Below are 26,081 nucleotides of genomic sequence, written 5' to 3'. Positions count from 1 at the left end.
CATATTTATTGAGCAGTGACTAGGGCTCGAAAACAAGCAAGGAGATCCAGAAAGTGTATGCTTTATGTGGTTATGAAGGCCTAAGCGTAGAGATTTTATGCTTGAAGAAGAGGTTTTACATGTAAAAGGGCTCTTAGGACATATAAGGCAACTTGGGTAAAGGAAGACATGTGGTCAGTGGTAAAAAGGAAAGTGTGTGAGAGACTTCACATCTCTGCATGAGGGAGGCCGAAAAAGTCCTATTCTGTAATTCTTTTAAAAAACAGGTTGCTGTACAAAACGGGCCGCTGTGTTAGAAGGAAAAGGGCGTTTTGAACATTTTTGTGTCTCACGCACAGAGGATAATTCTGCACCGATTAGGAGATATTCAAGTTTTCGTGCTCTGCTGTACTAGCGGGGAGGAAGCCATAAGCTTTGAGCACTCTAATCCTAAGCCAAGCTTCCATAGCCACTCTAATCCAAGCTTCCCTAGCCCACTCTAATCCAAGCTTCCATAGCCAATCTAATCAAAGCCACCATAGCCCACTCTAATCCTACCATCTCTCTCTCTCTCTTGAAGCAGCACGGGAAGAACGAAGGAGAGGAATATTATCAAGGCAAGCTTGGCATGCCAATTAAGGTAAAGGGGAAAGCATAACATCATCATCATCATCGATCTCAACACTATCATCATCGAGATAGTTGAAGTGTTATTTTTTCTATTATAATCTGAATTAAGGCAGGTTAAACGGATGTATGGAGCTTAAACTCCTCAATTAACATTTAATTAAAGCAACGGTACTGTTAATGATAATCAAGCTTCAGGATCTTATTCAAGCTGTTAATTTCAAGCTCTGTCTACATTCATTGTGTCTGCTGCAACTGTCTTCCTCACATCTCTCACAGCCAGAGGCCCCGCGCCTTCCCGGCTCACCTTTCGAACACAAATCCCTCGATAGCGCTGCTGACTCGAGAGGCGTGAGTCACTCAGCTGGTACTGCCTCTGAGATGTCCTGACACATGCTCTGCACCCTTGTCATGCCCTGTAGTAGCTGAAAGCTCTGTAGCTCCTCTAACAAGCTTGAAAAATGTAACTAGTCACCTAAAGAGCGTGCTAGACCCGCTGCCATGGAACCCCAGGAAACATGAGGCCGACTACCAACCAAGTGCCCTCTCTGAGTGCTAACCATGGGGTTCCAAACAAGTGGCTGTTTTTGCAGCGCTCCTCCGTGCAAGTAGGTTGGCGCTGCTCCAGGCCTCGCCGCAAGTGCTCCCAAGATCGAAGCAACCCCACAATGAAGCGATCCTCCAATCTCCTGCTCAAACCAACTCTACGCATCTCTGTGAAGATCCATCTGGTCAAAGGTTGCCAGGGTGCCTCAGCATGAAGCTGCTGTAACAAGAACTCCTTCCAAGGCTTCTCACCTGGAAGAAGACCTCGGATGATGAACTTCCAAGAAGGGCCCTGCTATCATTCTAGGAAAATTTGGGTTTATTTGCTTAAGTCTAAGGATGAAGCCTTTGCTGCGTTTAAGAGATTTCATGCATTTGTGACCACCCAAACAGGTAGAAAGCTAAAATGCTTGCGTACAGACAATGGGAGGGAGTACAAAAGTGCTGAATTTAACAAGTTTTGTGAAAATTTGGGCATTAAGAGGGAGCTTACTGTACCATACAACCCCTCTTCTAATGGTGTGGCTGAAAGATTCAATAGGACACTTTGTGAGAGGGTGAGATGCATGCTGTCCACAGTTAATCTCTCTCATGGATTTTGGGGAGAAGCTTTGAAAACTGCAGTGCATATATGCAATCGATTCCCTCACATGTCTTTGAAAGGTGACATCCCTGAAGAGGTTTGGTCTGGCAAGCCTGCTTCATATGATCACTTACGTATTTTTGGTTGCGAAGCTTTTGTGCATGTTAGACCTGAGTTGAGGAGTAAACTAGATGTGAAGTCCATTAAAGGCCTCTTCATGGGATATGGCGAAGGAGGCGAAATGGGTTACAGGATTTGGTTACTTCAGCTCAAAAGGGTTGTACGCAGTCGGGATGTTGTTTTTAATGAAGCAAGGCTGCTTCAAAACAATTGTGCCTCAAAGCATGACCATAAAAGGGTGAAATTTTAGCATGACCAGCCACCTGTTAGGCCTATTTTTGATCCTCAGGATGCACCACAAATGGCTGAAAATGTAGATGATCCAGTGGTGTTTGAGCGAGATGATGTTGGACAGCAAATTGAGGCTCCTGAAGGGCATTTGCAGCCAAGAAACAATGCTGAAAATGGTGCTGAAAATGATGTACAGCAGCCCATTGTTGATGATTTTGTAGTGCCACCTGATGTAAACCCATTGCCGGATAATGTGGATCATTGGGTGAGGTGGTCTACTCGTCAAAGACGGCCTGTGAGTCGATATGACCCCTCTTTGCATTACATTATGTTGACAGATGAAGGAGAGCCTCTTACGTATAAAGAGGCAAAGACATGTGAGCACAGCGACAAGTGGGAGCTTGCTATGCAGGAAGAGATTAAAGCTTTGCATGCTAATCATACTTGGGATTTGGTTGAATTGCCCAAAGGAAGGAAGGCTATTCCTAACAAATGGGTGTATAAAATCAAGACTGTTGATGCAAAACTCAAGTATAAGGCAAGGCTTGTTGCAAAGGGATATGTTAAAACCAAGGGTATAGACTTTCAGGAAGTGTTCTCTCCTGTTGTGAAGATGAGCACTTTGCGTGTATTGTTTGTCATTGTGACTGCTTTTGATTTGGAAATGGACCAAATGGATGTACATACCGCTTTCTTGCATTGTGATGTGAAAGAAGAGCTTTACATGAAGCAACCCGAGGGTTTTGTCATCCCTAGCAAGGAACATTTGGTATGTATGCTCAATAGAAGCTTGTATGGGCTGAAACAATCATGTAGACAGTGGTACAAGAAGTTTGATCGCTTCATGCTTAAACATGGTTACAAAAGAAGCCATGCAGACCATTGTTTGTATACCAAACGTGATGAGGATGGCAGCCCGATCATTCTTGTGCTCTATGTAGACGATATGTTGATAGCTGCAAAGAAAAGCAGCACTGTAGATGCTCTTAAAGGGCAGCTGAAATCTGCGTTTTCAATGAAAGACCTTGGGGTAGCTGAACATATACTTGGAGTGCGTGTTACACGGCAAAGAGAGAAGCGCCTATTGTATTTGTCGCAAGAAAAGTACATTGAAAAGGTGTTGGACAGATTTAACATGGCTGAAGCAAAGCCTCTTGGTGTGCCATTACAGCCATATGTTAAAATCTCCAAGGATGATTGTCCCAAGTCAAAGGAAGAAGCCAATGACATGCAAAGTGTGCCTTATGCTTCAGCTTGTGGTTCACTTATTCATGCTATGGTTGCTACTAGGCCTGACATAGCCCATGCAGTGGGAGTTGTGAGCCGGTTTATGGCTAATCCAGGCAGGTTGCATTGGGATGCAGTGAAGTCCATTATGAGGTACTTGAAAGGGACTAAAAACAAATACCTCTGCTATGGTAAAGGACCGATGGAGTTGAAGGGATTTTGTGACTATGACATGGTTGGTGATGTGGATACACGGAAATCCACAAGTAGCTATGTATTTACTCTTGCGGGAGGTGCTGTTTCATGGTGTTCTAGATTGCAAAAGATTGTTGCTTTGTCTACTACAAAGGCTGAATATATTTCAGCCACTGAGGCTTCCAAAGAAGCTATTTGGTTAGCACGCCTATGCAGTGAGTTTGGCTTGCCTGCCAAGGCACCTATGCTTGGTTGTGATAGCCAGAGTGCTATATGTCTGGCAAAGAACACCATGTTTCATGCACGCACAAAGCATATTGATGTGCGGTATCACTTCATACGAGAAGTGCTTGAGGATGGCCTTATTACATTGGTTAAGGTCCATACATCACAAAATCCAGTCGATGCTCTCACTAAGTGCTTACCCAAAGCACAACATCATCTATGCATAGAGATGGTGGGAGTCACGTAGCTTAAAGGCGCCATTTATGCCTTTAAGTGGGAGGTTGTTGGGTTAAAGGCCTAACTAACCCCTTTTTGTACATTTTTATACTCTGTTCAGGTTCATAATATGAACCTGGACACATTTTTTAAAGGTCACTTATAATAAAAGTGGGAAAACCAAAAACTCACTTATTGAGTTTTCCCCAAAAACGTGAGCCCTGTCTCTTCTGCTAGCGCTTCCTCTCCTGTTGGCCTTCGCCTCCCCTCTCTGCACACACTGCACTTCCTCCCGTGCTCTTTCACTTGCACACACCGCCGCGCGCTCATCAACTGCTCCTCCTCTCTCGCTGTAGCCAGGCGAGCCAAAGACTCCTGGAGAAAGAAACGACTAATCTGAGCGAGTCCTGAGGCCACTCTGTCAGCAGGAGAATCTTGCATGTCCAAGCTCTCTATCCAGAGAGCCTCTACTCGCTCTCTGAGTGCAGAGTTCAGCAAGACCCTCTCTGGGATGCGAAGCATCGTGCTCCCCCTTCGCTGGCTGTCTGCTATTGTGAGGATCACTGGTGCATGGTCCGAGAAGGAAGTCCTTGCTAGAATGCCAACTGTCCCACCCAAGTCACTGAAATGGCCACTAGTGTAGAAGCGATCTATCCGCAATAGATTCACTCCTTCCACTCTGTGGTCCGAACGAGAAAAGGCCAAGCTGTCTGGGGGCCTCACAAAACTAGAAGTGCTGCCACACATCCGAGACCCTCAGAGTCATACAAAACCTCTCCCAAGCTCCCAGCTCAACTCCATGCACAGTAGCATGGCTACCACCAATCTTGTCGGAAGGGTCCTCCAACATGTTGAAGTCCTCCCCCTATGCACCAATCTGACTCAACTATCTGTGACCAGAACTCTGCTCGTGCACTCGCCACATTGGGCGCTTAGATGTTCAGGAAGCTCACAAGGCAACCCTGAACCTGCATAGTGATCCACTGAGACCTGCCTGACACAATAATCCCTCTGCCCACAATGGCCTGCTGCAAAGAATCCGCAATAGTCATACATACCCCACCCTGGATGCCTCCAGGTCCAAAAGCAGCTGACCAAAAAGTATCATATCGTCCACGCAAGAGCTGACCACAACGTCTAATGCGGCTCTCACACAGATGGTACTCCTGTAGCATAAGGAGATCAATCTATCCTCCCACAAGGAAACGCTGAAGCTCCTGACGCAGTCGGCCCTGCTGACGCTGAAACTTGGGCCCACCAAGTCCCTGCACGTTCCATGAGACGATCCTCATGGGGAGCGAGAGAGAACAGATGCTGCCGCAACAACTAAACGTGGTATCTTTGAGGCTGGCTTGGATGGGGAGTAATCCGCATCCGAGCGTCCTCTAGATAGGCGTGACTGTAATGAGTGCCTGTCCCAAGCCCAAGTAGAGCGAGTTGTACGTAAAGCAACCTCCTCTGTCTAGGAGTCCTCATGAATGTGTACATAGCATGGCAAGCATTGCGTATCGGCAAAGAAATAAACCACAATGTGTCTACATCTTGCTGTATCTGGAGGGGTCATCGCAAATTTGGCCAATGGCCACAAAGTCTGAAGCATGTCTGTAACTCCTAGTTCTCCCATGTGGTGAGAGAACTCTAGGACCTGTGTATGCAACCACTCCAACACTGAGTCGAGAGTCCACTCAGTCTGGTCCCTGTCGCAAAGGGGAAAAGAGAAGCCAACCGTTGAGTCCAAGGCCTCTATCCCCCTAGCTTCAAGGAACAGAACATGGACCCTGAAGCAGGCTGCCTCATGGTCGGTTGAGGGGTCGCCGAGAAAACGAGTAAAGTCGTAGTCGAAGAAGTCCCATCGGCGCCGAATGTCGAAGCTCGTCAAACCACGAGGGACTGCTGCAAAGGGAGACGTCTGTACCTGTAGAGGGGGTCGCAAGAAAGGCTATCCCTCTCTCGCCACGAGTAGCTTGGGCTACTCGTGGCAAAGGCGCTGCCAAGAGATCTCCTAGCATCCGGAGATGGCCCTACCCCCTGGGTCGACTGTGGAACTAGAGCGGGAGGGTGGGTGTAGGAGCAGGGGGAAGAGGTGGAGAGGAGGGGCGGGGGGGAGCAACAGAGGTAGAGGGGTTGGGAGAAGAGGCGGCGGGAGCAGGAGGCGGGGGGGAGGATGATGAGGAGGGGGGGGAGGGGCTGTCAAGGGTGAAGCTGAAGTGGGGGTTGGAGCAGGGACCTCATTCTGCTCAAGAGGACCGAACGGTTCCCCGTGGGAACCCACTGCTGCTGGGCAGGCGCCTGAGGACCACTTTGAGTGCCAGGCTGTCGCTGTGGCCCCTGCCGTCATCGACCACGAACCTGCTGCCATCTCTCCTTCGTTGGAGCCTCAGGCTCGAAGGGTGGCTCTGCATGTGTGCGCACAGTCAGCCCTTGCAGGCTGGGGCTGAGTCTGTGGTGTAGGTCGAGGTCTCCTCCGTGGACAGGCGTTCGCAAGATGACCCATCTTTCGACAAATGAAGCAGCTCGTTCGGGAGGCGCGAATACTCCACGCTCTGTCTAAACCAACCCCCACTCACCCGAGGCAGAAGAATGACCTTCGGGAGAGTGTGAGTGTCCCTAACCAAAACGCAAACTGAGGGAATGCCGGCCGCCTTGGCAGCTACTGAGGCTGCCGTGCGAGGTGTCTCCAGGACAGTCCCAATCGCTGAGCCTATCCTGGACAAAAGTGGTAAGTACTCCCTTCGCAAACCAGGAAACCAGACGGAGATGGGGATGTTTGCCTCCTCTACCAGAACATCTGAAGCAGGGTCAAAACCATGTCTCCAATGTCGAAAGTGGGCTCGAGCTGCTCGGTTGGTCAATGGACTCACGGTTGATGACCTTGGGTGCCATCTCGGAGGTCTCAAACTCGATCTGATAGTAGCCTTGTCCGAGGATCTGTACGTCCAAGGTCTTGCCCACCTCTGCGAAAAGGCGGGCCTGGAGAAGGTCACGCAGCTCTTCTCTGCCGGGTCGGGTGTCGAGAATCTTGCAGATGACAGAAGTCGCTTGGAAGCGCTCTACCTCTGCGGCTAGGCTCGCTTGCTCTGTCGGTGAAAGAGCAAGTCGAATGGTGGGCTTAGCGGGGTTGGACGAGTGGGCTTCAGAAGAGTCCCTTTGTGGTGGAGCTGGAGCCTCCATCTGTGTCTGCCACTGTGAAGAAAAAACAACGAGTCCATGACAAAAGGAGGCCGGGAATGCGAGGATGCGAGGCGTGGCTGGCGGCAAAAGGCGGGTAGGGCAGCGGCGAAGGCGGGCAGGGTGACAGGCGGGCTAAGGGCAGGGGGTAGGGTGCTAGGCGGGTAGAGGGTAGCGGGCGGGCTGGGCAGCGCAGAAGGGGCGGCGCTCAGGGCAGCGGGCGGGCTGGGTAGCGAGTGGGCTAGGCAGTGCATAGGGGGTGGCGCTCAGTAGGTGCTGGCGGTAAGGACAGGGGGCAGACGGCACACGAAGGCGGGGGGGGGGGGGGGGGGGGGGGGCAGCGATGGCGAGGGGAGGGTGCGGCAGCAACAGCGAGCTGTTTGTGATCGTCAGCCACCATGAGGTGATATTAAGTTTCGCTTGTGCTCATATTATCAATGGTTTATTCGGAAATTTGCAGAGATAGCTTCTCCGTTGCATACGTTGACTCAGAAAGGAGCTTCTTTTACTTGGGAACCGACAGAGATTGCAGCCTTTCAGTCTCTCAACAAAAAGTTGACTACAGGACCAGTGTTGGACTTGCCAAACTTACAAAAGCCATTTGAAGTACTCTGTGATGCTTGTGGTCGCAGTCTGGGAGTGCAAGAAGGCCATGTCATAGCTTACGAGAGCAAGACGTTTTCACGTCTTAAACGGGTTGCACAGATCTATGAGAAAGAGTTTTTGATAGTTATCCATGCTCTTACGCAATAGCGACACTATCTACTCGAAGCTGATTTTACTGTCTTTACAAACCATCAGATAAAACCGGCCCGTGGGGCGGTAGGCGTTGGCTTTCACCTGAAATTCTTTACTTTAGACACACACAGAGAGAACGTGCAAAGGAAACCTGTGACGGGGATTAACACTTGAACGCACACAGGCTCGGAAGCTAGAATGCCCCGAGCAGACGCCGACAACCTGTAGGCCCCAAAATTGGCGCCCCTTTCGATATTTCTTTATTCTTTGAGAGGGTAAATTACAAAGTAAGGTCCTGGGAATCCTTGTATCACCCTGATTTGGCCAAATTTCGGCATCATAACAGCCCCAAAACTTGCGCGAAATCAATTCCCCTGTTGGATCTCACTTGCACTGGCGTAAACCCTCTAATTCCTGCACTCCATAGCTCTTAACCTGTGACAGCTTCTCAATGAAGCATCCCCCCAGCATAAATCGAGCGCCCCCCTCTTCCGCACTTGACCTGTAATGCATCTGTGAACAAATAGATGCAAAAAGGGAAAGATTTTCATGGCTGCCAAAACCTGCGTATCGCTGAAAACGCAGTAAAACAGCCTTGTAAACACGCATCTGATGCCTTTTAATGCTGAAAATGAGCTTCTTGGTCCAAGAGAAGCTCAAAAATGGAGAGAAATGGCTGAAAATCATAGTTAAAAAGTCAGTTACGAGTTCTGTTCTCCCAAACTTGGTAAATTGACCAAAAAGTGCACTTGGCACTCATGCATGCAATTTCTCCCCATTGGGCTCCTTGCTTAAAAATCTCTCAATTGGTGCATCAGTTGACTTTGCAGCAGAGTAATAAAATGTTTCGGGGACACATTTCACGACCCAAAATAGAAGTTCCCTAATTTTTAGGAGATGCTTCCGTTGGGCTCCCACTGGTCATCTGACCATCTATCCTCATTGGGACCGCATCCAAAAGTGCAATGTGGCCCAACTGTTGGATACTTTCTGTTGGTAGTCCCACCTTGACTTTATGCTTTTATTGAGTTCACTTCCTAGTATCCACCAACTTGCTGAGTGCGACGAGGGGACCTACATGATCTTGAACTGAGCCTAGACATCCTTTTACTTTACAAGTTCTAGTGCCGACCAACTTCCTGTCTGCAGGTGAAACTATTGTTCACATTGGCCATACAATGTCCGACCATTTGCAACTTCAAAAAGAGGGTTTAAAAAATTAAACAAAAATCATTGGAAAGAAACCAACAACTAAGGTTAGCAGTTGCCACGTCCTCGTGACATCAGAGTTTACGCTACTTGTCGCAAAAGCAACTTTCGAGAAAGCAGATGAGGTGGGCTAACATCCTGTCACAAACGGGAGCGCATAACGATATAAAATACATTCGGATAAATAGGATTTATCACTTATTACTGAAGCCAGAGGATATAGAGAGAAATAAATAGAGAGAGAGATAGAGAGTGAGAAGATCGACACAGTACTGGGGACCAGAAGATGGGCTGTTCCCCCCCCCCCCCCCCCCCCTCCCCCCCCCTCGTAATAGTATCTTTATTACTGAGGAGAAGTCTATACAAGCACTTGAACCGAATGTATTACCACGTTCGTTCTAGAATAAGACTTGATGGTTCCCGGAAGCCTCAGCTTCCGATTCCTAGGGAAAAACCCTATTCCAAGGAACTTCCGTTCCTTATTCCAATTCCTCGAGAATCAGGGTTCTCGCCTCTGGCTCTCACCTTCCAGACTCAGGGCATGGCATCCCTGCAACTCTTTCCAACTCTCTTTCCAGAGTCCTCTTCCCGCAGAACAACTCTGCTTTCTCGGACACGAAGTCCTTACTTGGGAATCCCAACTTCCGGATCACAACTTGAGAGACTACCTCTCTCCGATCCGTGGATCTACTTCCCAAACTCGGGTACGAAACCCCTGGGCTGATCTGGCTCTAGTTCCTTAGTGCTTTTCTCCTACAGAGGCTCATACCTTCCTCTGCTCCTACTCCCTCACTAAGAGGAAGTACACCTGCAAACAAATACTCAGAGTTCATAACATGAAAATCGTTACCTTCAAAGTCTCGACGCTCGAAATGCAACTCCGTTCTCGAAAAGCAATTCCCCGGAAGAGATCTCTCCATAGAAAATCCTCTCTTCCAATCCTACACACAAAAGAGGTGTGTTCTCGGGTTCCTTCTCGTAAATCAGCCCCGTCTACGACGTTTATGGGCTGAAAACAGAGAAAAACAGCAACTTGTCGCGATGGAAACACGCTTCGTAGGCACTTCTTCGCGAGGGAACTCGCGCACTGGGTCTTGGCGACATCTGGTACAGTTGGGGCAGCCATGGGCATCACCGGCAACGTCTTCTTTACGGCTGAAATCTGCAGCAGAATCTCCTCCTTGCAAAGATTGGTCCTCCCCTCTGAGTGAGGGCATGTGATGCTTTTATAGCTCCTAGCCACGGGCACGAATAGCTGCTTGCGTAGAGATCGCGGCCGTGTTTTTTTTTTTTTTTTTTGGTTCTGCTAGAAAAAGAGAATGAAAACGCTGGCTGATCTGTTGCCTTATTTATCAGATGGCTGTCCACTTATTAAGTGGGCGGCTGGCGTTTTTTAAAAATAGTCTGAACCTGCCCAAAAACCCTTATAAGTTAAAAACAATGCTTTCACAGCACTTCCCAGGCGTCCCTGGATGCAATCACATGCACAGTTGCAATGCAGACATAGACTGTGTATGGTAACAGTTGTAGTGCAATCCCGAAAAGCAATCCCGCTTTCTCAGAAAGCATCTGTTTTTCCTCAAAGTTTCCTCTGAACCCATCTTCATTCAAGTGCTTGCTTTTTCCTTGTGCACAATTCTAACACAGTCCAGAATTTCCTCCCGACTATGGATATTCCCTTTCTGATGCACCCGTCACCCACCTTATGACGCATGAGGAATACCCATCACCTAGTCCTTTCCTACCGAACTTACGGTACAATCTCCTTCACGATGCTCTATGTCACCCATCCTATGACGCATCAGAGATGTCCGTTCCCGGATGGTCGGATACTTCTTTCCGATGCTCCCTGTCACCCATCTGATGTGACGCATCAGAAGTACCCGTTCCTGGTGGCCTTACAGATATTCCCGTTCTCAGTGTTCCCGTCATTACTTTAAATGACGCACTAGGAATACTCTGTACTCGGATGTCTCCAGTGAGAAAAACCCTCTCACTTAAAATTCCAATAATTCATTTAGAATTATTTTTCCTTGGTGTTCCAAGCGAGAAAACCCTCTCACTTATAAATCCAATAATTCATTTAGAATTATTTTTCTGCCAAATAAAGCCAATTTGGCAACATCCCTCTCACTTAACATCCTGTCACAGTTCTACTTCCTAATAGTCCATGTTCAGGGACATAAGAATTTAGTGGTAGATGCATTGTCTAGACAGCTCGTGGTTTTGACTATTTCTAAGATACATTATTGAATCTTCGAAGGTATGGTAGATCGGTATGTCACAGATCCTGATTTTGCAAGTATCTTTCACCGGACAGAGAGTGGAGAGACAATTGCAGGCTAATCCATACGGGACGGCTATTTGATGCGGAAAACGATGTGTGTTACATAGCCTTTGAGGGCAAAGGTTTTGAAGAGTTCCATTGTGCACCTTTTTCAAGCCACCGCGGCATGGATACCACCTTGACGGTTCTTGAGCGTTACTTTTACTAGCCGAGGCTCAAGAAGGATGTGGACGAGTTTGTTCGCAATTGCTTAGTATGCCAAAAGGTCAAGTTTGACAGGCATAAGGCACTAGGACTTCTACAGCCTTTACCCATACCCTCCTGTCCCTGGGAAAGCATTGCTATGAATTTCATTTTTGATCTTCCCAAGACCCAAAGTGGGCATGATGGCATTTGGACAGTCATTGACAAATTTAGCAAGCAGTCCCATTTCATTCCGGTAAAGTCCATTGTTTTTGACAGAGATCCTTGGTTTATTGGTTTGTTTTGGAGGGTAATCTGGTAGAACATTGGCACGCGGTTGCAATTCTTGTCCTTGTTCCATCTGCAGATAGATGGGCAATTTGAGATAGCCAATTCAATGGTTACGGATTTACTGAAGTCTTATATTTCGGATCGGAAGACTTAATGGGAAAAGTATTTGTGCTTGGTGGAGTTTGCTTACAACAATACACGGAGAAGATGCCATTTGAAGTATTCGAGGATGCTATGAAGGTTCCTCAATTTCTAAGCGCCAAAGACAATATCTTTTTTTGGAAGCAGATTTTTAAAAAGGTCTAGAAGGCATGGAAGGCCATCTAGCAGTTTAGAGGAGGAGAGCTCGTCCTCTTTTGACAATGACTAGATCAACAAGAAAACCAAGGAGTTCAACGAAGGGAGTCGGACCGTCAGGTTTGAGACGTTTTCAAGCTACTAGGACACCCATCAAACCCTTGAGTTTGAACAACAGTTTAACTCGCCTTCTCTAGAGGATAGTTCACAGAACACTCCAGGGTGCGAAAGGCGGCATCTTACTTGAAAGGAACTGTACAAACATGGTGATCTACTCTGTTGTTACGCAGAGAAGCACGTGCGACGTGATTAAAATTCAAGGTAATTTTTACGCCAGCTTGGATATTCGATGAATATGCAAAAGATGTCATCATGGCTTGGCATCACTTGAAAATGACTAGAAAGATACATTGGATGACTACTGCCAGAGGTTTTGGTATACTTATTTTCGAGTGTCTTCGTTTCGGAAGATTACTTTGAAAGACCAGATTGAGCGATTTTGTTGTGGTTTTTTAAAAGAGATTTGAGACTATTGTCTAAACTAGAAGTCTGACTTTATTCAGAGACTTAAGCAACATGCTAAGGAATGATTTGGAACGCATGCCGGCTCATTGACTTATCCTATGGACAGAATAGTATCCACCTCAATTGGGGAAGAGTCTGCCAATGAAAAGAATGAATCAGGGGAACCGGATGACAACTCATCTGTCACAAATTGATGACGTGGCAGTGCCCATAAACACACTCTCAACGTGTTGGCGTGGCCTGACATTATGAACGCCCGAAAAAAAGCACCGACTAGCTGACGTGGCAGTGTACGGATTTTCCGTTGACTAGATGACGTGGTAGCGTATTGATCTCCGCAAAATGCGTTGATTGGTTTTGGCAGCGCTAGCTTTTGGGAACGAAAGCTTGTAAGTTTAATGCTTCTGGGGCTCTGCTTTTAGCATCCCACCTTTATATTGGACCCAAGGGTATGTCACAAATTGATGATGTGGTAGTGCCCGAACACACACTCACAACGTATTTATGTGGTCTGACAGTACGGACGCCTGGAAAAAGCGTTGACTGACTGACGTGGCAACGTACTGATTTTTCTCACTTTTCGCTGACTGGCTGATGTGGCACTGTACGGATCTCCGCAGAATGCACTGATTGCTTTTGGCAGCGCTAGCTTTTGGGGCTCTGCTTTTAGCATCCCTTGTAACCTTTATATTGGACCCAAGGGGCTCACTTTGTAGAGCATGTGGACGCAAAGTTTGAGAGCGAGCACCCGCGGGCGGCTGTACTTTGCTCAAAGATTAATATAAAAGAAATACCGAAGGGGTCGCAAGTCTTTGGGGCCTTTCTCTCTTGGCACGGAACTACGCCTGGCCGTGTCGACTCTTTAGTTTGTGAAGTGTTTTGAAGTGAACCTCTGTTGTGTCATGACAGAATCTTGACCTGAGGTGTCCAAGTTTGTTACAGTGGTATCAGAGCACGGCCGATTTCTCTTCTACCGGAAAATCCGATTCCTTTTCTCGCGACACTTATGAATTTCGAGAAGAATGAATCGATCTCTTCTGCAACCGCTGAGATCGGAGGAGGCAACGCAAAAGATTCAAACGACTCAACAAAAGATGAGTACGGGCCACCTCGGCGTACACAGTATGAACTGTGGATATGCAACGTCGACAACAGGTTGACGAGTGCACAAAGCAGATGTTTCAGTTTGCTAAAGATCCCTAGTTTGCAAAATTTTTGACTCAGCAGTCCATGGATGAAGTGCAGGCTCAGTGGCAAAAAGTCACCGAACCACCAATCAAGAAACCTCCTACTCCGAGGATGTTTACAGAAGAAGAACTTCAAGAGGTGGTTCAGACCCAGATCAGTCAGCTTTTGGACACGCAGAATCTAAAAAGCAATTGCGCAAGAAGGGGACTGACTACCCTAGTTACTTTGGCTGTCAATCTTCTTTTGCATCTGCAACAAAGCAGAAGAAGCGTGTGCGTTTTGAAGGACTACCCCCTTCTTTTGAGAGTTTTCTAGCTCTTCGAACTCGAGTGAGGAGGACAGAAAGGGCAAGAAGCGAAGCAAAAAGCAAAGCTTCGAAAAGAACAAGAAAGGCAAAGAAACTCAAATTCCGACTAGTTTCTGATAGCTCTACGTAGGAGTCATCCTCAAACAATTCGGACTCCGACGACCACATGTTTTACGCGAAGAAGAAGCACTTTTACAGAGCCAACCAATACGACTTCCTCGAAGATAAGAGCAAGAAGACAAAGGAATTCAAAATGGGTGGACATTCCATTAAATTTGAATCCTTTTTTGGATTCCGAGATGCTCCGAGGGCTTTGGCCTTCATCCAACAGTTTGACATAGCCTTCTCTGGAGGGCATTACTCAGAATACTCCAAGATCAAGAGGGCTGCATCTTTTCTAAAAGGAAATGCTCAAACATGGTGGTCCAGTCTTCTTCTGAGGAAAGAAGCCCCAGTCAAGTGGTTGAAATTCAAATGGCTCTGTATTTCTTCTTGGCTGACCCGTGAGTATGAACGGGATGTAAGAACCGCTTGGAACCATCTTCGGATGACCAAGGGAGATTATTTGGACGCATATTGCGAGAGGTTTTGAGGCTCTTTTCTACCGACCTCTTCGTTTAAGAAGGTCACCTTAAAGGAACAAATTGAGCGGTATTGTTGTGGACTCCCTACAGAGATCCGAGATTATTGCCTTGAACAAAAGTTAGACTCTATTCAAGAATTAATGGGTCATGCGAAACGGGGGTTCTCGGTACATTTGGGAAATTTTACTTACTCCATTGATGAAATCTAGACTCAAAGGACCAGACAGACTTCGAACAATGAAATTAGAAAGAAAAAGAGTCCCCAGGAAAAGAAAGATACACGACCCCAACTGACTCTTAGCGAAAGGGCTAACTATCTCAAAGAGGGGAAGTGTTTTGGTTGTGGGGAACAAGGGATCATCTCTGCAAAGTGCCCCAAAAGGGCACAACAAGGACAGGCTGAAGATAGGCCAGAGAGTTGTAGAGCGGTAGAGGAACGTGGCAGAAAAGGCAAGATGAAAGCAGGACTGGTACCGGATTGCATGGGAACTGACCCAAGCGAGATAGATGAAAGATAGATGAACATAACTTTGTCGAGCTTGGGCAAAGTGAAAGATCAAGAAGCCCTTTTCCTTTTCAATGGAGGAGCCAAGGCCAACTTCATTTCACCTGAATTTGTGGCGCGGCTCGAGATTACGCCCAACAAGATGGGGCCACCAGCAAAGGCAGTTCTAGCGACGCCTGGTTGGGATGCAGCCATTACGCCCGTCATTGGCAAACCTCGTTTGCATTGTTAGGGGTATTTAGGGCATGAGGACTTTTACATCATGCCTTTGGAAGGGTGTGACGTCCTCCTAGGAGTCCCTTGGTACCATAAGAACAACGCCTTGGTCGACTATCAGGCCAAGAAAGCGACTTTGACAAATGAAAAGGGCAGAAAAATTGTACTAGATGTTAAATTGAAGGGCGAGTTCGTCCCTATTGTATCGGCTTCGGCCATTTCAAAAATAGTGAAATCCAGTCTTTTGTTTACTCTATCTATTTGAAAGAGTTGAATGATGAACACAGAACGAACATGTCTGAACTAGACAAAGCACGCCAAGATTTTCTCCATAGACATGCTGATTGTTTCTCTGAAGGCCTGCCAGGCGAGTTACCCCCATCTCGTCTTGAGGATCATATTCTGGAAGAACAGGTCAAAAAAAAGCCCAGTGAGCGAGGCTGTTTGTGATACAATAGAATAGCAGACAATGGTGGAGGCCAACTACTTTAGGATATCGGACAATTTGCAAAGTTGTTTGAGAGCCTTGGGGAAGTTGGTTTGTTCAGAGAGATGTGTATCTTGGTACCTTCCCTTGACTTCTGTGGCGGAGGATGATTAGGTCCCTCTTGCCGTCTCTTACAGTATGGTTGTGCTGTAGAGTGCAGCCTTTTTGGGGTACCTCAACAGGAAATGTTTAAGAGTGGATGCTTATGATTTTGGAGGAACAACCTAGGGGTTTCACTATCCCTTGGCTTTTGTGAATTGCTATATGACGTTTTTACAGTGGACCCTTTATAATAGTCAGATACATAGCACTAGACATTGCTACATCGCCTGAGGTGGACAGAGCTTTGGGCAGATTTGTACCGGCTTATCACAAGCCGGATGGATAGCTACATTTCACTTCTTGATTAAAGTATCTTCATCCCTAGATGTATCCTATGGTTTATTTTGGGATTTTCAAAATTTCCCCATGATCTCATTGTAGATCCTTTAGGGTTCTTCCCATATCTCTCGTATATGGACCTTTGGTCAATGAAATGTAATGCAAACGGTCAAAGGCCCTGCTTTTTAGTGAAAAAAAAAAGTGCCTTGTACTTCTAAGTATGTTCAGTGACATCTTCACCCTAATCTAGCAACAGATCTTTCACTTGTTTGGATAAGCTATCAAGGCTGATGATTGCATTAGACTTGGTTATATAGTGCTTGATTCCAGGTTTGTGCGTTGTAGAAAGTCATTTTAGGTCAGCTTATTATGGGCATTAGAATGTGCACTTGATTTATGTCTGTTTGTTGTTGTAAGAGTTTGAAGTTTTGGAATAAAGTCCTTGCATTATCAGTCCTTGACTAAAGTTCATGTTTCAAAAGAACTTGAGTGAATTTTGTTCATGTAAGTGTCTCCTCTGTGCATCCTTTTGTATATTTGACTTTAAGAAATGAAGAGAACAATATGTGAAGAAAATGTAAATGACTGTTTTGCTAGCAGCTGAAGTCCATGCCTCTTTTTTCATCTTATAAAATGGCTATGTGATATTCTCTGGATGCTGGGCTTTGTGCAAGTGCTTTAGCTCTTCTTGCAACTCGTAAGTTCAATATCGTCTTGACTTTATTTGTAGGGATAGCTCTCAATAAGCATTGTTGTTTTCTTGAGTTCAAAGTTCAAGTTATGTGATTGGGTTCTGATGACGTTTGAAAGGGAATGATTATGGGAAGTGAAAGGTGATAACACCTTCAGCAGAAATCAAGGTTGAGATATATAGGCTCAAGCCTTTGAAGCAATAAGTTATGTGCTTTTAGCCCTTCACTTCAATGCTCTTTCTGTAATTGTTGAATTGCTACTGCAAATTACAGATTGCACTTGACAGTTAAATACTGGCATAATTGTATTGTAGATGTTGCGCAATTTCATGCTTTTCATAGAGGTGCATTTTGAATGTTTGAATGGCCGTAGATTGATCATCAATAAGCAATTTATTTGACTTTGTTGTTTGTTTGCCACACTTAATTTGCTGCATCGAGTCAAATCTTATTCTGGTTTTCTTCGCTAGGAATTTGGAACTAAAATCTTCTATGAATACAGATGTTCGATCTATGGTTGCAACGACGGATGTGGCCCCTGTTGAGACTCCTAAATTGATAGAAGCTCCAATTGCTGTGGTGACTGGAGCTTCTAGAGGTATTGGAAAAGCAGTTGCCCTTGCCCTTGGAGGTGCAGGTTGCAAGGTAGGCTGGTTTTACTAGTGCAATCCAAGATTTTGAGACAAGATTAGAGAGAGAGAGAGAGAGAGAGAGAGAGAGAGAGAGAGAGAGAGAGAGAGAGAGAGAGAGAGAGAGAGAGAGAGAGAGAGAGAGAGAGAGAGAGGAAATGAAATGGTTAATAGAGAGAGAGAGAGAGAGAGAGAGAGAGAGAGAGAGAGAGAGAGAGAGAGAGAGAGGAAATGAAATGATATATTAACGTCTTCAAAAGACCAAAATGACCTATGAGACCTAGCTGTTACAACATAGTGAACCTGAGACCATGTCCGGAATCAAAAAGAACTGAAACAAAAAATACTACTACTACAAGCTGGGACTCTGGGTGAATGTGCCAGCTAATACAAAAGGTGCCCAGTACAATGTGTAGAGCAATGAGAGAAGGGGGGGGGGGGGGGGGGGGGGGGGGGGATATGGTAGAAATCCATCCTCATCTGCACTTTGGACGTCGAGAAAGTATGGCTCGAATCCTCTGCTGTAGTCTCCATCGACACTGTGTAGCTCCTCTCCTCAATCGCGGTTGTCTAGATCTCCCGAGCTTCAATGCTCGGTCTATGAGAATGCAAGTAGTGGTAGTATGAGTGCGGGCAGAGCTCTGCAATGGTGGCTGCTCCTCTGGGTGTCCAATATCTAGTGTAAAGAAATTTGTAATCTGTCTCTGGGACTGTCTGTCTCTAGCTCTCCTCAGTAAAGTGTCTCTATGCCTGTGTAACTCAAGTAGATACAATTCAAGACATCTTTGATCCTCATAACTCATGACCCTAGATAGAGCCCCAAAACCCTCTCTGAATAGACAATGAAAACGGCCTCGTATCTCATAGTACACTCTGCAATGACATATGTAATGTAACTCTGTCTCTGGCTCTAGATGACATAAGCGGCATATCCTGCTATCTGTTGGCATCCCTCCGAATCTGCCAGTCTCAATCTCGAGCTGATGTGAGGATGTGCGTATCTGGCCAATGACACAATGCAAACCATGAGAAAGATGTGTGTACATATAGCTAGGTCAAATCACAAACCCATCCCCTGTGACGTGGAGAAGATGCTCTCTATAGAAAGCCATCTTCGTGCCCAACTCCTGTACCGGCTCTATCCATGTCCTCCTTGTGTCCAGCTGGATCAGATCCTGACGAATGAGTCTACTAATCTCCACCTGTGTCAGAGACATCAAGGGTGCTTGTAGAGAGTATTGAAAAGGAGGCAGCCTGTCCATGGTGAAGCCATGTGTTTGAAACCATGATGTCATGTGTGCATACTAGCATGATGTATCCCCTTGTAGAGCTAAGTGTCTGGAGGACTTTAGGGCCAACCTGGCATATCTATCTCTGGTAGTATCCTAAAGGTTGTGTACAAAGGAGAGTGATCTGATAAGCGCCTCAATCTCCATAGGGGGGGCAGCTAACTCCGCTCGAATGATATCATGCAGTACGGAGGCCTTGGCTCTAATCAGCCGAGAGATCATAGATACCAAGGGCCTCTCCATATGTCTCCAACCATCCTGGCCTACAAAAGGTCCCAAAACCTGCACCCCATGTAGCTTAGTAGAGGCAACCAAAGTATCAAAAAGCCATAACTTTGTCCTAGGATCCTGGAACTGAACCTGCGAACACATCCTCTCCAATTCCCCCAAAGCCGTATAAGAGAGAGAGAGAGAGAGAGAGAGAGAGAGAGAGAGAGAGAGAGAGAGAGAGAGAGAGAGAGAGAGAGTAAAAACCAAAAAAACACAAAAAACTCTAAAAAGCAGCAAGAAACGTTTGTGAAACCCTAAAAAACAGAGAAAATCAGCTTCGAAACTTTAAGGAACAGCAAAACACACATCTGAAACCTTAAAAAACATCAAAAAATAGTGAAAAAACCTTAAAAACGGCAAAAAACAGTTGCGAAACATTAAAAAACAGCAAGAAATTGTGATGAACCGTAAAAAACAGTGACAAAACCCCAAAAAACAAGAAAAGAACAGTTTCGAAACCCTAAAAACAGCAAAAAACCAGTGACGAAACCCTAAGTCCAAACCCATTTTTGGGAGAGAGAGAGAGAGAGAGAGAGAGAGAGAGAGAGTTCTATTAACGTCCTTGTCGAGGCCAAAGTTGGCCTATAGGACAAATCGGATACATCTTTGATTACAATCCACTTCAGGTATCACCAAAAAGAAAATGTGCATGTGCTAACCATCCTCAAAGCTCTCATCACTCAAAAGAGTTAGATATTACAATGGTAGATCACCACGTGCATAATGTGACTAGATGTGTATATGTGTCATATCCATGTCTTCTACAAGGGGGCGGGGTCTTGAAATCTCGATGATATCTTTTTTTCCCTGTAGACTGCCCATTTTCCTTGTTTCCTTGCTTCTCTGACTTTGGCCAATTCCCTGGCTCTATTCTTTAGTTGTAGGGGTGTCAATTTGTCTGATGTGCCTTGTAGTGACTTGGTCTGCTTCATAACTTTGATCTTGTCATCTATGTCATAGTATCGAACTTTCCCTTGTTTCCCTTTAATTTGAATGCCGGTTGGGTCACCAAGGTCGACAAAACGTACCACTTTACTGAGTCTTTCTTTGATTATGTCTACATCCAAGATGTATCCTTCCTGTTGTTCGTCAAGATTGTGACCTATTGACGACCCCCGATTCTGATGTACTTCTCCAAGCTTTTCGCTCTTTCATTCTCTTTGAGAACCAATAACACTTCATTGACAAATGTTTCAGATTTTACCTTGGGTGTATTGTCCTCTTCTAGTGTTTCAAGGTTTTCTTCCTGATGATGTTTCTCCTGGGATGCTTCTTGTATGTCTTGCTTGGTCTTGACGTCCAGCAGTTGGGTTTCAAGGCTTGCTATCCGGGCTTCTTTAGTTGATAGCTCTCTGTGAGGTTGATTACTTCCTGTTGCAATTTCTTCATTTCTCCCGTGATGTATATCTCCCAAGGCTCTGTGGCTTGATAGCCGATGGACTAGGAGGGGGGTTCGAGGCCAATGTTTTGTCAAAAGTTTTCGGTTTCAGGGCCATGTTGCTGAGATAGTGGGGGTTGCTGTGTCCACCCTCAAACAGGCCGCCCCCCCTCCCCCCTTGGGGTGTGGGAATGGAGACTTCTCTCTCTAGTTACGGAGGAAGGTAGCGCAGGTGGGTATGCTGGACTGAGAAAAACAGAGTGTGGGTTGTGGTGGCACAAGCTGAGAGAAAAGGGAGGGCGGGCTGAGACTGGGGTAATGCGAACGGACTGAGGCTGGGATTGTTGCGAAGTTGAGGTGTGTCTACATACATACATACATACATACATATATATATATATATAGATATATATATATATATATATATATATGTATATATGTATATATATATATATATGTATATATACATACATATATATATGTATGTATATATACATACATATATATATGTATGTATATATGTCTACCACGTTAGTATATATATATGTATAGACATATATACAGACATATATATATACTAACGAAACCCAAAATTGCGTGGAGATACTAACGTGGTAGAGCTGTACAAACGGTTTGCGATCTGCATTGGCTGTTGACGTGGCGCCTGGACCGATTTTCGCGATTTGCACTTGCAGCATTAGCGCTAGCTTTTGGGACCGAGACGCTTTTAGACATGAAGCTGTTCATGTAAATTGCTTTTGGTAGACCCAAGGCCTATACATAAAGTGCTAGTGCCTTAGTCTCAAGCAGATAGGCTTGGGAGCACTGCTGAGACGAGGACCCTCAAACATTGTACTTTGTGAAGCATTAATAATAAAGAAATACTGAAAGGACGCCAGTCTTTGGAGCCAATCTTTCTGGTCGCGGAACTACTCTGTGCCGCATCGTCTCCCTCTCAATTTGTTGAGTTCTTTCAATTTGCTCTCCCAACTTCGGGTGTCCCAAGTCTGTTACAGTGGTATCAGAGCTCAATCGGTTATTCTTCTACGAATGATCTGATCCCTTTACTCACAGCACACATGGATTCAATAGACGAATCCCGCCAAGAGGAAACCGTGACACTTGACCATTCCGGCTTGGGCGAGAACAATGAAGATTCCAATGGACATCGTCCATCTTGTGAAGACTCGGGACAACATGGGCCGTCTCCACCTACTGAGTATGAAAGGATGGAGATGTAGTGGCAATAACAGGTTGACGCTTGTGCCTAGTAGATGCTTCAGTTTCCAAGGATCCTCAATATGCCGAAATTTTTGGCCAAGCACTCGCTTGACGCGATGTATTCCGGATGGTACTCTATCACAAACTACTGACGTGTCAAGCCACTGAAGAACGAAGCCAACCTGTAGATTTCGATCGAGGGGCCAAAACCCTAAGAAGAAGTGGTACCAACTTATGGGACCCTGTCTGATGGGGCCCAGAGGACCTAAAGATTAAAGCTGGACCAACACACACACACACACACACACACACACACACAGACACACACAAAGCCAATTCAGGGGTTGACGTGGCAGTCAGTATTGATTTTCGTGAATTGCGCTGTTGACGTGGCAGGGAGTATGGATTTCTGCGAATCGCACTATTGACGTGGGCAATGTACGGATTTTCGTAATTCGTGTTGATAGCTTTTGGGTTCAGTGCTTTTGAACCAGATGCTTTTGAGTTTATAGCTTTTTATGGCGGAGGGCCTTTAAATATGAGCTGAGGGCTCTCACTTTGGCAATCTGCCCGCGGGAGATGCAGAGCAAGAACCATAGTGTACCTTGTTTAAGCAATATAAAGAAATACTGAAAGGGGCGCCACGGTTGGGGCTAATACTCTCTGGGGTAGAATTCTGCCACTCTGTGTTGCGTGTGCTCTCTCTTTCAGTTAGTTGTTATTGAAGTGCTAAAAGTTAGTATGTTCTTTTTCTATTGGCACGTTGTCACAAACTGCTGACCTGGTATGCTAATAAATGTACCAACTTATGGGCACCGTTTCGATAGAGCCTTCGGGGACACTAGGATAATTAAAAAGAGTTGGTGGACTGGCTGTTATACGGAATTTCCGCAATTCACGTGGAGGTGCTGACGCGGTTGGTCGTACATATTTCCGCATTTGATGTTGGTTGTGCTGACGTGGCTTGCCGTACGGAATTCCATTTTTTGTGCTGCCTGCTTTTTGGAGCCAAATGAGTTTGAGTTGAAGACTTTTCATGTATTGCTTTTTCCCAAGGCCAAGGTGCTTTAAATAAGTCCCCTGGGCTCCCTCTGGCTCAGTGTATAGTGACGAGCTTGTGAGCAGAGGAGTCCCAAGGGCAACTGTACTTTGCTCAAGCATTAATAAAAAATAGAAATACTGAAAGGGGCGCCAATCTTTGGGGCCTACGCCGAGGCATGTTGACTCAATTGAGCTGTGAATTAAAGTGTGAAGTATTTTAAATTCATTTTCTCTCGTGTGTTGTGTTAAATTCTAGACTTGGGGTGATCGAGTCTGTTACAGTGGTATCAGAGTTCAATTGATTTCTCTTCTATCGGGAAATCCGATCCCTTTTCTTGCGACACACATGGATTTTGGCAAGAATCAGACGACTCCTCTTAACACTTCAGAAATGGGAGCATGGGAAATTTGAATGATTAGCAGATCAAGAGTACGGGCCATCTCGACCTACAGGATACCAATTGATGGAGATGCAACGTCAACAACAGGTTGATGACTGTGCAAAGCAGATGCTTCAGTTTGCAAAGGGTCCCCTAGTATGCCAAATTTTTGAACCGACACCCAATTGATGAAGTGCACACGTATTGGCAGAAAGCCATTGACACACCAATCAAGTCGGCACTCAAGAAACCTTGTAATCCAAGGATGTTTACTGAAAAAGAACTTGATGGCGTCGTCGAACGGCGGGTCAACCAACTTTTGGGGGCGAAGAAACAATCGAAGAAGCGCAATAAGAGGATTGACGACCCCGATTACTTGGGCCGTCAATCTTCTTTTGCAAGTGCACGAAAACAGAAGAAGTACGTACGCTTCTAAAGACTGTCCAGTTCATCCTCTTTTGACAATTGGGTAGCTTTTCCTCTTCCGATTCAAGTGAAGAGGAAAAAAAAGGCAAGAAACGAACAAAGAACCAAAGTTTTGGAAAGAACAAGAAGGCAAAGAAGAGCATATCCCGACCTGTTTTTGATAGTTCTATTGAGGATTCATCCTCCCCTAAGAGTTCGGACTTTGATGACCACATGTTTTATTCAAAGAAGAAACACTTTTACAGAGCCAATCAATATGATTTTCTCGAGGACAAGGGCAAAAAGACCAAGGCAGTCTGTAAAGTTTGAATCCTTTTTAGGATTTCAAGATGCTCCCAAGGCTTTAGCCTTTATTCAGTAGTTTGACATAGCATTTTTTGGAGGGTGCTACTCAAAACACTCCAAAATCAGGAGGGCAACATCATTCTTAAAAGGAAATGCATGAACGTGGGGTCCACTCTTCTTTACGGAAAGAAGCCCCTACCAAGTGGTTAAAATTCAAACGGTTCTTTATTTCTTCTTGGCTGACTCAGGAGTACGAACGAGATGTGATGACCGCTTGGAACTATCTTCGAATGACCAAAGATGACACTTTGGATGCTTATTGTGAGAGATTTTGGGATGCTTTTCTACCAGCCTTTTGTTCAAGGTCATTTTTAAGCCGCAAATCGAGTGGTTTTGTTGTGGACTTCCCAAACAGATCCGAGATTACTGCCTTGAGCAGAAGTCCGAGTCTGTATAACAATTGATGGGACATACTAAGCGGGAATTTGCTATGCATTCAGGTAACCTGACATACCCCACATGATCAAGTTTTGACACCAAGGACCGGACATAATTCAACAAATGATAATAGAAGGAGAAAGTTTCAAAAAAAGAAGGATGCATGACCTCGATTGACCGAGGAACAGAGAACAGACTACCTCAAGGAGGGAAAGTGTTTTGGTTGCGGAGAACAAGGGCACATCTCTCCAAGGTGTACCAAAAAGGCATATCAAGGACAATCAGAAATAGGCCAGAGAGCTCCAGAGCAGCTGAGGAACGTGGCAGGAAAGGAAAGATGAAAGCAAGACTGGTATCAAGGCACATCTCTGCAAGGTGTCCCAAAAAGGCATATGGAGGACAATCAGAAGATAGGCTAGAGAGCTCCAGAGCAGCTGAGGATGTGGCAGGAAAGGAAAGATGAAAGTAGGAATGGTATCAGATTGTATGGAGACCGACCCGAACCAGATGGATAAAAGCACCGAACTTCGCCGTGCATGGGGCAAAGTAAGAGATCAGGAAGCCTTCATCTTCTTTGATGGAGGATACAGGGCCAACTTCAATTCGGCGGCTCGACTTGGAATTAGAACGGACAGAATGGGGCCACAGACAGAGCCATTTCTAGCGGCACCCGGATGGGATGCTGCCATTACACGTGTCATTGGCAAACTTTGTTTGCATTATTAGGGGTAGTTAGGGCATGAGGAATTTTACATCATGCCTTTGGAAGGGTGTGACGTCCTCCCAGGAATCCCTTGGTACCATAAGAACAATGTCGTGGTTGACTATCGGGCTAAGAAAGCGACTTTGACGAATAAGAAGGGCAGGAAAATTGTGCTTGATGTAAAATTGAAGGGCGAGTCCGTCCCTATTATATTGGCTTCGGTCATTTCAAAATTAATGAAATCCAGTCTTTCCGTTTACTCGATTCACTTGAAAAGAATTGAATGATAACAAAGAATCAATATGTTCGAATTGGAAAAAGAACGACAAGAATTTCTGCACACACATGATGATTGCTTCTCTGAAGGCCTACCAAGCGAGTTACCTCCATCTCGTCCTGAGGACCATACGATTGATTCGATTCTTTGGAAGTACACCACCAAATCGGCCACCTTATCGAGTTAGCCGAACCCAGAATGGAGAAATAATGAACCAAGTAAAACAATTCCTAGAAAAGGGTCTCATTCAACCTAGCACATCACCTTACTGTTCTCCGGTTTTGCTAGTATCAAAGAAAGACGGATGTTGGAGAATGTGCATTGATTATAGAGCTCTCTGTAACAAGCTGCTAACGTGTCAAAGCCTAAAGAATGGAGCCAACTTACGTATGCCGGTCTAGAGGCCTAAACCCTAAGAAGAACAAGTAGCAGAAGAAGACGAAGTCCTACCAACTCATGGGGACCGCGTTCGGTGGGGCCTTTGTGACATAAAGGGATTAAAATAAAGCAGGACCCGCACACACGCAAAAACTGATGACGTGGCAGATTTTCAAAAATTGCGCTGACATGATGACGTGGCATGCTGTACGGATTTTCGTAAATTGTGTTGGTAGCTTTTTGGGTTTGCTGTTGGACCAGAAGCTTTTGAGTAGTAAAGGCTTTTTATTGTAACTGCTTTTCAGGCCAAGGGTCTTCAAATATGAGGCTAGGGCTCATTCTCTAGCTGTGTTGTTGTA

The 26,081-nt window shown here is 45.6% G+C and overlaps 1 protein-coding gene across 1 annotated transcript in view; it reads left to right on the top strand.

Moving 5' to 3' along the window:
- Window positions 1-26,081, top strand: part of LOC147455643 (3-oxoacyl-[acyl-carrier-protein] reductase 4-like) — a 63,754-nt gene that overhangs the window by 23,234 nt on the left and 14,439 nt on the right. The window contains exon 2 of the mRNA XM_086514377.1: window positions 17,510-17,652. Within this exon, the coding sequence (XP_086370503.1) occupies window positions 17,510-17,652 (143 nt within the window). The remainder of the gene's footprint in view (window positions 1-17,509; window positions 17,653-26,081) is intronic.

This window comes from Adiantum capillus-veneris, chromosome 6 (genome assembly GCF_014529385.1).
Source record: "Adiantum capillus-veneris isolate H3 chromosome 6, ASM1452938v2, whole genome shotgun sequence".
In the NCBI taxonomy this organism is placed as follows: Eukaryota; Viridiplantae; Streptophyta; class Polypodiopsida; order Polypodiales; family Pteridaceae; genus Adiantum; species Adiantum capillus-veneris.
This window is presented reverse-complemented; position numbering and strand designations above follow the sequence as displayed.